Below are 12569 nucleotides of genomic sequence, written 5' to 3' on the forward strand. Positions count from 1 at the left end.
CTAACTGGCAAAACCACTGATAATAGAGCACACAGTTAGAATTATATCCTGCTAGATGTTCAAGTGTTCCTCTGCACCTCTCCTTGGAAACACTGCCGCCATCTCCATCCACTTGGTGTGGATTGAGGACATATCTTCTCAAACAAGTCCTGGGCCTATGTCTACACAACAGAAATGGAAGAGTGGGCTCCCTGTGTGAAAATATTAAGTAAAGCATGTTAAATGAGAGGCCACTGAAAGTAAAAGAATCAAATACAAAAGCCATTCTGAGTTGCCATAATTCTATTTACTATGTAGCTTAACCTAAAGGACAGCTGACCCACATATGCTACTCTATTATGCTTGATCTCAGTGCTTATTCATGCATTTTGTTGTTCATAGAATGTTTTTATAGCCTTCATTCTCCTTCCTGACAGTTTTACTAGAATGACAAGCCTACTGGTCTGAAATGAACGGGGGTAATGAAAGGGTTTGTCTTTTGTTTGAGTTTTCATGTTCAAATGCATGAAAAAGAAAAGAAGGAAATTACATATCTTTGAAGTAAATGTTAGATGCTTGGGAAATATGTGTCCTTGAGATTCTTAAGAGTTTGAAAGGGATACAACTTTATGACAAATATTTCCTCTTCTTCACGATGTTTAGTTTTTACAATTAACATACAAATGGGACATGGATACATACACACTACTGTGGTGGAGGGTTTTGGGAAATGAGGTTATTTGGGGAGTGGGGAAGGAACATGCAAGCCCAGAAGTATCACAGTGACATGGTTCCCTGAGAGGTGTGGTTAGGTCAGATATAAAGAGTTTCAGTAGAAACATCCCAAAATCATAACACTCTGTGCATTTTTAGGGACAGATTGCAGGAAGTGTCTGAATAACTCTGTAACAATGGAGCTGGTAAAGAAGTGGCCTTGGCCCTAGCTGATTTGGCTCAATGGATAGAGCATTGGCCTGCGGACTGAAGGGTCCCAGGTTCGATTCCCACCAAGGGCACATGCCTGGGTTGCGGGCTTGATCTCCAGTAGGAGGCAGCAGATCAATGATTCTCTCATCATTGATGTTTCTAACTCTCTCTCCCTCCCTGCTCCTTCCTCTCTAAAATCACTAAAATAAAAACAAATAAAAAAGAAGTGGCCTTGATGCCGAGAGGGAGCCTCAGAGCTCAGTGTCTGGAACAGTCTTGTCTTCTTCCATTGAGCTAACTCAGACCTGCTGAGCCACTTCTTTGCTAAACAACTGAAAGGGGGTGGAAATGAGCCTCCAGGGGCATCTGGATCTCTCTTCTTCAACAGGAACAGTAAATATTGGTATAATGAGGTCCAGCGGTCCTGAATATGTCAGACAATGAACAGTAAAAAAAAATAAATAAATAAAATAAAATATCCTAATGTTCTTGTTAAAGTTACATAGAAACATAATCTTGCTTATGTTCCAAGATGACTGATGGTAGTGGGTGCTGTTTTAATTTGTAATGTTTTCAAGGTTTTTATTATTTCCTTAAATTAGATACCATAGTTTTTTAATAAAAAAAAATATCCAATTCATGTTCCCTAGCACAGTACAAGAAAGAAGATCCATGCAGAAGATGGCTGAAGAAAGAGGATACATTCATAATATGCTGTGGAAATAATGTCTTATATCAGTATGCAAGTGTGTCTAACATTCTCTTATTACTCTAGGTCAGTGGTCGGTAAACTCATTAGTCATCAGAGCCAAATATCAATAGTACAACAATTGAAATTTCTTTTGAGCCAAATTTTTAAACTTAAACTTCTTTTAACGCCACTTCTTCAAAATAGACTAGCCCACGCTGTGGTATTTTGTGGAAGAGCCACACTCAAGAGGCCAAAGAGTCGCAGGTGGCTCATGAGCCTCAGTTTGCCAACCACAGCTCTAGGTTATACAGAAATTAAAAAGAAGAGGAGAAGCCTTCCAAATTGACAGAGTAGAAACCACTGAAAATTTGTTGTTCCATAAAAACAGTGGTAACACTAGCAAAAATTTTCAAAAACAACTTTTTGAGAACTCCAGAAATTAAGGAAGAGCTTGCAAAAATCCAAAGAGTGTTTAGTCAACAAAAACAGCTGAATCTTTGTAAGGACAGCAAGTTTTGTGGTATTTTAACTTGTTCTGCCATCAGCCCTTCCTAGCTCTAGCGAAGCTGTGAAAACAACAGTCTCATAATCATATTAGCTGTGGAAAACAGCAGCTTAGTAGCCACTGGCACAGAGAAAACTGATTTGGAGCTCCCACCAGTCCTATCCCCACATAACTGTCATTATTTGACCTGTCTGGCAGCTCCATGGAAATCTCCACTCACAGAGCTTGCTTTTATTCCACCTGACCTATGGAGAACAGAGTTTATCCCTAGGGCATTTGTGGGGATTAGAACCCAGAAACCCAGCAATTGCCTTAGGCAGGCGTAACAATTGCAGCAGCTAACTGACAAGAAGCTGACCAAAAAAATAAAAAGAAGCAGGAGAATAAAATATTCCTAGGGGTTTTTGAAAAGCTCTGACATATTTTTGGAAATCTAGAAGGGCATGCACACAGTAGAGTTGTAAATATGCTCAGGAAAGGCCTTAATCTCTCAACTCTGGCTGACCTTGAAATTCTGTAAGTGAAATTCTGAAAGTGATAGCTAAGTGAACTTTGTGTCAAAAAAAAATGAAGGTATTCCACAGATGCACATAGATCTCCTCAGCAAGGCTAGAAGATTTACTGGCTCAAAGCTTTCAAGAAAATTTCTGTTGAGTCATTAGCTGACAATTAAGCTAACCAAGAAGAGAATTCAGTTGCCACACCACAAGAAATAATAGTTCAGGGATGTCACTAAATAACAAACAGCAATAAATAGAAACAACAACAAACCCTAAATGGAGTGAGGAACAAATTTAATTTCTAGAGTTTCCACATTATATTATTTAAAATATTCAGTTTTCAACCAGAAAAAAAAAATGAGCTGTACAAAGAAATTAGAAAGTATACAGGAAAAAAGCAGTGATCCACTCCCACCCCCGCACCACACACACAGTCAAAAGAAACTGTCCCTGAAGCCCAAACTAAACACAGACTCTAAATTAGCTACTATAAATTGTTAAAAAATACTAAAGAGAATCATATCAAAAAACATAAAGAAAATATGATAATAGTGTCTCACCAAATATGCAATATTAATAAGAGATGGAAATTATTTTGAAAAAGAACCAAGTAATAGATTTGGAATTAAAAAGTGTAATCACTGAAATGAAAAATTCACTATGAGGATTCAACAGCAGAAGCCAAGAGGACGAATCATCAAACTTGAAGCTAGGATAACTGAAAATACCTAGATTTAGGAACAAGAAAAATTAAATACATAAAAAGGAAGAGTCTCAAAGATATGTGAGACACCTCAAGCCTATGAACATATGCATAACAGGAGGAAAGAGAGCAGAAATAATATTTGAATAAATAATGGCTGAAAACTTCCCATATTTGATTAAAGTAAACATTAATCTATACATTCAAAATGCTCAACATACTCCAAGTAGGATAAATTCATACTTAAGGGATCCATACCTAACACATCCTGATCAAACTGTTGAATGCCAATTACAAACAGAAAATCTTAAAAGCAACAGGTGAAATGCCATTATCTCCTGCAAGTGAGCTCAACAAAAGGGCTGTGTTGTGGCCATACAACAAACTGAAATGCATGGTAGGGAAAGTGAGCTTTCTTCCTGCTTTTGCACGAATTACCCAGTCTTGCTCAGGTTTGGAAAGGTCACTAGTGCATTGGAGATAGTTCTGGGGACACAATACTGGTGAGGAGTCCAGTTATGCCCACAGGAATTCTGGAGTGGTCAAGGAAGCCCAGCAGATGTTGTTCTGCCATGTCTAGAGGGAGGTACTTGGAAGAAATGATGAATGAACAATAAAACTGGTTTTTTTTGTTTTTAATCTCAGGGATTCTCAGAACTACTTTCAGATTGGCTTTGGCAAGGGACTGTGGGTTTTAAACTATAAGCAGAAAATGACCAAACAGCCAAGTATGCATTATCATGGGACTCTGTAGCCATGGTCTGGAGGCCAGGCAAATCTGGTTATGCTTATATTATATTCTTAACCTACTCCCACCCATGTAAATTGGCCTTGAGATCCTTGAAGACTGAGACTGCTGATATTTTAAATTCTCTGTAGCCCCATTAACTATCAGAGTACCCAGCACAGAGTAGGTACTGAATATGTGGCTAGTGAATGAAGAAATAACATTAACCAAAGAATAATGATTTCCAATGGACAAATTTAGAACAAACAAGTGGAAGTTGTAGAAATGTAATTCAATTGCCTTTCTAACAATCAGAACTCCCTATCAGTGGAAGAAGCCCATTATGATATGATAATTTAATCTTATCACTGATGGAATTGTTGTGGATTTTATTTATTTATTACTTTTTGTTTATGATTTGAGAGAAATATTATTATTGTTCCACATACAGTCAGCAACCAATTTATGCATTCATTGGTTGCTTATTGTATGTGCCCTCACCTGGGATTGAACCCACAACCTTAGCATATCAAGCTGATGCTCTCATGAAATGAGCTACACGGCCATGGTTTAGGGATTTGGTATTACTTATATGGAGACCAAAAGGAAACTGGGCATGACAAAGAAGTTAGTCACATAAGAAAATAAACAGAAATGAATTTATAGAAAATATCTCTTTATTAACAAAACCAGTTTTTAGAAAAGTCTTCAAGGACCATATAAAACTCAGCAAGCCTTAAACAAGAGTTCATCAGAATTGAAATGGTACCCTAACACATTGGTGAATGAAGCCACAGGCACTAACCAGAGGACTAATGTATCCAATGAACATTACCTATAGTGAAGATGTTAAGTGATGAAAGTTTAAGGAGAGATTTACAAGGTGCTGAGAGCAAGCTGTGATGTGTAGACGAATAGCCTATTTCAATGTCTCTTCCATGGCCACTGGCGAAGTAAATGCTAAAGCCACTTGTCTTTTTCCCTTTAACTCCCAACAAATGACCGAAGGATCCCATATCTACAAGAGGAAAATTACTAGACAATGCAGGAAAGGTCTTCTGAGATAAATGAACAGTCTACATTAATTTAAAGGCCATAAATAGAATGATTAAGAGGACTATCTCATAATGTCAAAGTTCAAAGGCACTTTTCAAATGTCTCTTTAAAGACAATCTGACCTTTCTTTATTATTAGAAAGTTTTCCAAGGGCAGTCTGGGCCTTAGGTCATCTCATTTTGACATGGCAGTCCTTTGGGCATTAAAAATAATCAAAAGACCAAGAATATTTAATTCTGCAGTGACTATGAGGATACAATCAACAGCATAGTAAAGAACAACAGTGAAGTATTAGGACTTCAAATGTGTTTTAATAATTCCATAAATCTTTGCCCCCTCATATATGAAAGAGATAACTTATTTGAGGCCATGACTAGGTAAAGGAGTAAGCATGAATAGATATTTTCCCAATATATTTAATGATTTTACATTAAAATTTTAGGAAAATTGCTGTATAAACCATCAGTAATTTTCTATGTATAAATATATTTTAGGTATAGATTAGGTAACATTATATATAGAATTAAACATAAATACAAAAAACAAAAAGGTCTTAAAAAGGTTTCTGTTTCCCATTTTAAAGTGTAATTTATAGACAGTAAAATTTACCCTTTTTTTCCACTTATTCTTAAATTATTTTTTTTATTGATTTCAGAGAAGGAAAAGGAAGGGAGAAGGAGAGGGAGAGAGAGAGAAAGATTAATGATGAGAGAAAATCACTGATCGGCTGCCTCCTGCTCAACCCTACTGGGGATCGAGCCCGAACCTGGAGCCTGAAACCTGGGCCTGTGCCCTGACTGGAAATCGAACTGTGACCTCTTGGTTCATATGTCGATGCTCAACCACTATCGCAAGCAAAATATAGAATAGTTTCATCACAACCCAAAATTCCCCTGTACCACTTCATAGTAAACCCCTGTCTCCAGCTCCAGCTCCTAACAACTCCTGGCTTGCTTTCTATTCTTAGGCATGCCCTACAAATGGAATTATACAGTATGTAACAAAGGCTTCTTTTAAACTTCATGAGCTTGATGAAAAGTGAAGTAACTGAATAAAGTGTCCATTTTAATTTACTGATTTCTATTTCTGAACTCAAAGGCAATGATGTATAAAATCAAATTACCCTTGAAACAGGCATTACCCAGGGAGCCTTTTGAATACATAGATCTTTAGGACTTCGCTTTCAGCATAGTGAATCAAATGTCTTGGTTTGGGTCCTGAGAATTTAGTTTTTACCAAGTTCTCCAAGTTTGATTCTAAATGATGAGCAAGATTTGGGAAATATTAACCTAGTAGATATTCTCTCAGCTTTGGTTTTCTCCTCTGTCATGCAAGGGTACAATGCCTACTTCACAGGATTATTTGGGGATTAGATTAGTACCTGCTGTACTTAGCACTCAACAAATGAAGGCTGCATTGCTAACATTAGTATCAGCTTCATCATTATCATCATCATGCTGTCCTGAGCACTTTACCTGTCTTTCTCCATATTTCTGCATTTTGGTCAATTTTACTATTTTTAGCCTTTCCTCTAGAGATGACAAAAATAAAGAGAATACATTTTTGAAGCAGCCTAGCTATTATTCAGGGCAGTGCAAAGCTAACAGAAAGTCACTCATTGTTCCCAATCCTTACTTTTAGCCTGTTAGTGCCTCAAAGATACATTAGAGACAAAAACGTGAATGACTAGAAACTCTCACTCCTTTTCCCCAAGGGATGCTGTTACCCAGATATAAGGAAACAAAAAAGGAAGAGAAACGAAGGACAGAATAAAGCAGAAAAATAGTCTTGTCTGTGTAGTTAGGAAATATCTAAAAATTGACTTCATTCATACACATGTACTTTTAAATTATAGTTTTTGTTTAAGCCTGAAAGACAGAACAGTGATGATATTTGGCTGTACTTGCTGGTTTAAAAAAAGAATAACCCCTCTCCTCAAGGAATGTATGCAATGCTGCCAACCCCAAGGACAGAACACAAGAATCAAAAGACAAACCTGAAACTCACACGCCCTACCTGTTCTCAGCTTCGGCACTGCACTTTGGGGACAGCAATTCAAAGGATTTGGTAAACTTCACCACCTGCCACACGAAAGACAACAAATTCAAGTCAATTAAGGCTTTCTCACAGGTTAAAACAATGCAGTAAACAGTGTTAATCTTTATAATGGCCATTACAACAATTGGAGATTAAAGAGGGTTTTTAAATGACGAAACCCCAAGGGACGGAAGAAAATTCTATCCTACATTTTGTGTTTTCTTCTTATATAACTTATATTTCAAAGTTTTATTACATCTTACTAACTATGTATATATTTTACAATAAGGTGAGTACTATTCTGTGGTGGGCAGGCAGGGGACATCTCATTTGAGTACCGTTTTTTTTTGTTTGTTTGTTTGTTTGTTTGTTTTTTTACTGTCCTTTTATCAACCCAATCAACATCCATGAAGGTTAACCACCTTTTAAAAAGGATGCCTCTGTTAACCTCAAGCTCCTGAAGTTACCTTCATCATGGCTCTCAAGGGAACATTTTGCTGCCACTGCCCAACAGTTAAGAAGAAGTCACTTTCTTCACAGATCATCCTCAGTGTGGACACTTCCCCACTAACCTGTCCAGTGAAACCAGCACACTCACTGAAAGAGCTTGATCAAGATTTATTACATTGAAAGGATGTATGGACACAGAAAATGTAATGGTAGCTCTTATTATTAGCTACCATTGGCTCTTAAAATGAAGCATGCCCTACGTCAGAAGCTTCTTTAATTTCCCTATTATAACTCTGCAAAGTAGGGATTTTCATCCTCAGTTTCGTACAACTAGATGGGGAAATTGGGAGTGAAACAAGTTCGCATGCTCTGGGGGGCCAGCTGTTTCTTCACTCTAAACATGGTGAGTGGGAAAGGCACTGTTCCTGTCCCCTTTTCACAAGATAAGCTTCATGATAGAAAACGAGTCCTTACACAGAAAGGAATCATCTGAAAGTCACTGGATGCTTCCAAGGTTGACATTTAGATTTGCCTGTGCCAGATGCAGTCATGCTTCAAAAACCTTTTAAATTAACCACTTGCGGGGAATTGATGGGCACCTGAGAAAACGACTTGGAAACTGGAGATCGCTTAAATATTTAAAAAGCTTTATCCATGAGGTAATGAACCCAAACTAAGAAAATGCAACATTAGGAAAAATATAAAAGAAAAGGCATCACAAAGAAAATTGCATCTGACTTGCTCAATGCAGAGCAGAAACAATAGCTCAACTGCAAGAAAATAATCTTGAGGTCTATAAAACATATTTCATTATACAGTGTAATGTGGCAAATTCTATTTCCCAAAGATGTCACAACAATGTCTCCTAGTCCACATCCCTCTCCATGAAAATACCCTGCCACCTTCCAACCAAATAGTACGTCTATCCTCTCTCTTTCCTTGAATCTAGACGGGTTTCTCACCACTTTGACCAATAAAATACTTGGAAGTATGTGCCTTTTGAGGTTGTCATCAAAGGTGATGCAGTTTCTGCCTCACTTGATAGAATCCTTGAGCCTGGACCCCTGAGTCACCATGTGAGAAGTCCAACACTCTGAGTCCACAGGCCACATGTGGATTCTCTGGCCAGCATCCCAGCACAGGCACCAGACATATATGTAGGCAACCCTTCACCCAAAGTCCAAATTTTGGCCATTGCAGGCAGCGAAATTGCAGAGTAAGGGCCGTGTGCCTTTATTGAGGGTCATGGGTAGGGGAGCTTGTGGCAGTCAGGAAACACTATCACTTGGTATTTTAAAGGGAGCTGGGTCAAACAGAAGGGAGGAAAGAGGAAAACTGGGGAATTCATCACGAGGTCTATCGCTTGAACACACATGTTGAGGAGGGGGACCCAGAATGGGCAACAACTAGGCACAAGTTCAAAGTGAGCACTGGGATCCGCTGAGGCAATGGTCCTCACAGCTTGATGTTACACAAAGGCTTTTCTGGTCCTATAGCTATGCACGTGGATTATAGAAGTATAATAGAAATGAAAATGATTTGAGGGCAGTAGAAAAGATAAGCCCATAGTAACAATTTTATTGCCTGGATGATAGCAGCCATTTTTAAAATCTAACCTAGCAGTCTTATGCCAGCATTCTTTCAGGGCCTGCCTTAGAACTGACTTTACCACATTGCTGGTTTCTCTCATTAGTGAATTCAACAAATCTTGCTTTAGATTTGTGCAAAGGTTAGGGTTTTAACTTTTTGAAAGCAGTGTTTTGACATAGCAAATATGTATTGTCTTTATGTGTCAGTTGAGCAATAGGCCCTGTAAAAGTAGGGAGAAAATCCCTGTGTGTGCCCTGGCCAGTTTGGCTCAGTGAATAGAGCGTCAGCCTTTGGACTCAAGGGTCCCCGGTTCGATTCCCGGTCAGGGCACATGCCCGGAGTTGTGGGCTTCATCCCCAGTATAGGGTGTGAAGGAGGCAGCTGACCCATGATTCTCTCTCATCATGGATGTTTCTGTTTCTCCCTCTCCCTTCTTCTCTGAAATCAATCTCTCTCTCTCTCTCTCTCTCTCTCTCTCTCTCTCTCTATATATATATATATATATATATATATATATATATATATATTTTTTTTTTTTTTTTTTTTTTTTTTTTTAACAAAAATCCCTGTGTGTATGGAGCTTACTTTATGGTAAGAGCTTAATTTGTTCTGTCTCCTCAAAATTAGTGCTCCCTGGAATATTCTTAGATCTCACAAGGCCAAGGAGCCACAGAGAGACTATTTGCTATCATCAGATAACAAATCCCTCAAACTACCAGTACACCCTAAATAATTTTTAAAGTTAAAATGGTAGGACAATAGTAGGATAAAAAGTAGAAGTGTTTATGTTTTGCTTAGGAAACAAACATGTAGGATGTCCAAAGATTAAAAGAGAATAAAGATCTTTTAAACATTTTTTTTTCAACTGCTGAGGGATAGTGGCTTACAAAAAGACAAAAAATGGATTAGAAAAATTCTGAAATTTTAAAGATATAAAACATAGATCTAGAATCATAAAGAAAATGGATAAGATAAAAAAATACTTCTTGAGGAAATGTCAAGAATGTGTGAACTCTTGAAATCTGAAAGAGGAACATTTTTTGTTGTTAATCCTCGCCCTGAGGCTAAATTTTCCATTGATTTTATGGTAGAGTAGAAAGAAGGGAGGGAAGGAGAAACATCAATGTGAAACACACTGATTGTTTGCCTCCTGAAGAAGCCCCACCGAGGCCAGGGATCGAACCTGTAACCTAGGCAATGCACCCTTGACCAGGAATCAGACCCGAGAACCTTTGGTGGTCAGGCTAATGCTCTACCCACTAAAACATATCAATCATGGCAAAAAGAGGAACTTTAAAAACAAGGAAAAGGAAGAAACATGTTTTTCTAAGGCGTTAGAACTTTTAATTCTGAAATAAATCACATGCTGAAAAAATAACAACCAGGATGAAACATTTCGTTTTATTTTATTTGCTTTATTTCCTAAACTCATATTTAATAAATAATGGGAAGGCCAAGGATTATGCATATTTCAATCTTAACATTCCATAACGTGGAGAGTACTAGTTGTGTCCCCCAGTCAACCAGGCCAGGATGTGTTGATCAAAGTCAGACACTGGATTTGTGCACCTTGATTTTGATCTTGTGTGTCAATAGAGTTAACCTTACCAAGAGAAAGGTCTGGCCTTTGCCCTTGGCTACTGAAAGGTGACCTCTCCAAGTGCCTTTGTTTACCCAGGTGCATTGGGCCAGCCAGATAGCAATCATGTGATTTAGGGTGAGGGCTCTGAACCACACCAACAATGTGATCTGGGGGTGGAGTCTTTGGATCACCGGGTATAAGTTAACCTTTGGAGGGGATGGAGACTGAGGTAACTAACTAGGTTTTGGTGATCAAACTCCAGTGAAGAACCTGGATGCCAAGGCTAGGGTGGCCCTCCCTGTTTGGCAGTACTTAATGCACGCTGTCACACACTGCTGCTGGGAGAGCACGCCTGGACACTACACTGCTGGAACCCTCCTGGACTCTGCCCATGCAGAGTCCTGTGGCTCAATTTAATCTGTATCCTTTCCTAACAAACCATAGCCATGACTATAACAGTTTTCAGTGAGTTCTGTGATCCCTTCAAGCAAATTACCGAGGCTGAGGGTGGTCTTGGGAAGCCCCAAATTTGCCATTGGTGGCATAAGCGAGGACGGGATTGGAGACGATGTTGCCTAATTTCACACCTTGTGTGATAATTCTTAGAAATTTATTAAAAACATAATGCATTCAAGTAGAAAAGTATTTATAGTCAGACACCTGGGTTAAAAAACAGCAACAGCAAAAACAGTCGAACTATTTTTAATCAAATTTAATGGGATATATAGTTTCACTGTGGAGATTACAACTAATAAAAACAGATGAAAGCGTAAATGAAAAAGAATAAAATGCCTGCTTTATTCGTGACTTGGCCCAATTGTACGGTTCTTAGTTTTATTAATTTTTAAAAATTTATTCTTTAAATCCAATTTTGATTTTATTGTAGATGCACTAAATGAACACAGATTAAATAAATAAACATACACTTATACACACTAAGTAAAAAGAGACTCTTATAAAAGAAATATCAGAAGCGGCTTAGAGAGCAATTAAACTGAACAAAGTGGTTCCGAGCTCTTTTGGCTGTTGACCAGCCCTGGTTGCTGCACCCGGGAAGGCAGTGTGCATGCCACAGCAAAGTAAACAAAAGATCCTCATGCATCTCTGCCTGTTTTTTGGAAAAGCTCCATGGACAGAAGTCTTTGATTTTATATTTGTCAAGCACTAGTTGGTCTGATCTCCTTTCCGTTTTTAAAAACAACTTAAAAATACTCCCCCCCCCCCCAAAAAAAAAAATCATGTTGAAATAGACATTCCTACCACCACAAAGAAAATAGAAATGAACTAAGTAACCCCCCCTTTTTAATTAGCATTTTCTTAACCCCCATTTTTCCATAAGAGGACTACTCCATAAGGGCAAAATAATGATTAAATGAACATCCACTGCTATACTTTGTGATAAATTATTTATTCACTCAATTAGCATATATCATATGTACCAGGTACTAGCTCACAACATAGTATAGAAGGGAAGCAATTCACAAATGTAATATTTCAGCATGATATAGTATATTTAAAAGGGCTCTAGGCTGAGAAGTGAGAAAATTTTTCCAAAATTAGAAATTTGGTAATAAACAGAGCACTCAATAGAGGGGTTAGTTACAGAAGGATAGGCAACTTTGTGAAGTAGGGGCTAGCCGCTTTGGAAAGCAGCCCTCGGTCTAGGGGAACACACCGGAGTGTGAGCGAGAGAAGGAGGCATGGAAGGAGAGATTGGAGCTGTGGAAAGGGGCCTTACAAGAATCCAGCCATCTCTACAACTGGCAGAGAAAGAGCCAGGGGAATAAAAACCTCCAATCTCTCTCTCCTGCTGCCCTTGAAT

At 38.3% G+C, this 12569-nt stretch overlaps 1 protein-coding gene across 1 annotated transcript in view; it reads right to left on the bottom strand.

The window, feature by feature from the left end:
- PDE11A (phosphodiesterase 11A) overlaps window positions 1-12569 on the bottom strand; it is a 256941-nt gene that overhangs the window by 146585 nt on the left and 97787 nt on the right. Inside the window, exon 5 of the mRNA XM_084893080.1 lies at window positions 7105-7169. Within this exon, the coding sequence (XP_084749206.1) occupies window positions 7105-7169 (65 nt within the window). The remainder of the gene's footprint in view (window positions 1-7104; window positions 7170-12569) is intronic.

The sequence above is a fragment of the Pipistrellus hanaki genome, assembly GCF_964339955.1.
Source record: "Pipistrellus hanaki genome assembly, chromosome: 8".
In the NCBI taxonomy this organism is placed as follows: Eukaryota; Metazoa; Chordata; class Mammalia; order Chiroptera; family Vespertilionidae; genus Pipistrellus; species Pipistrellus hanaki.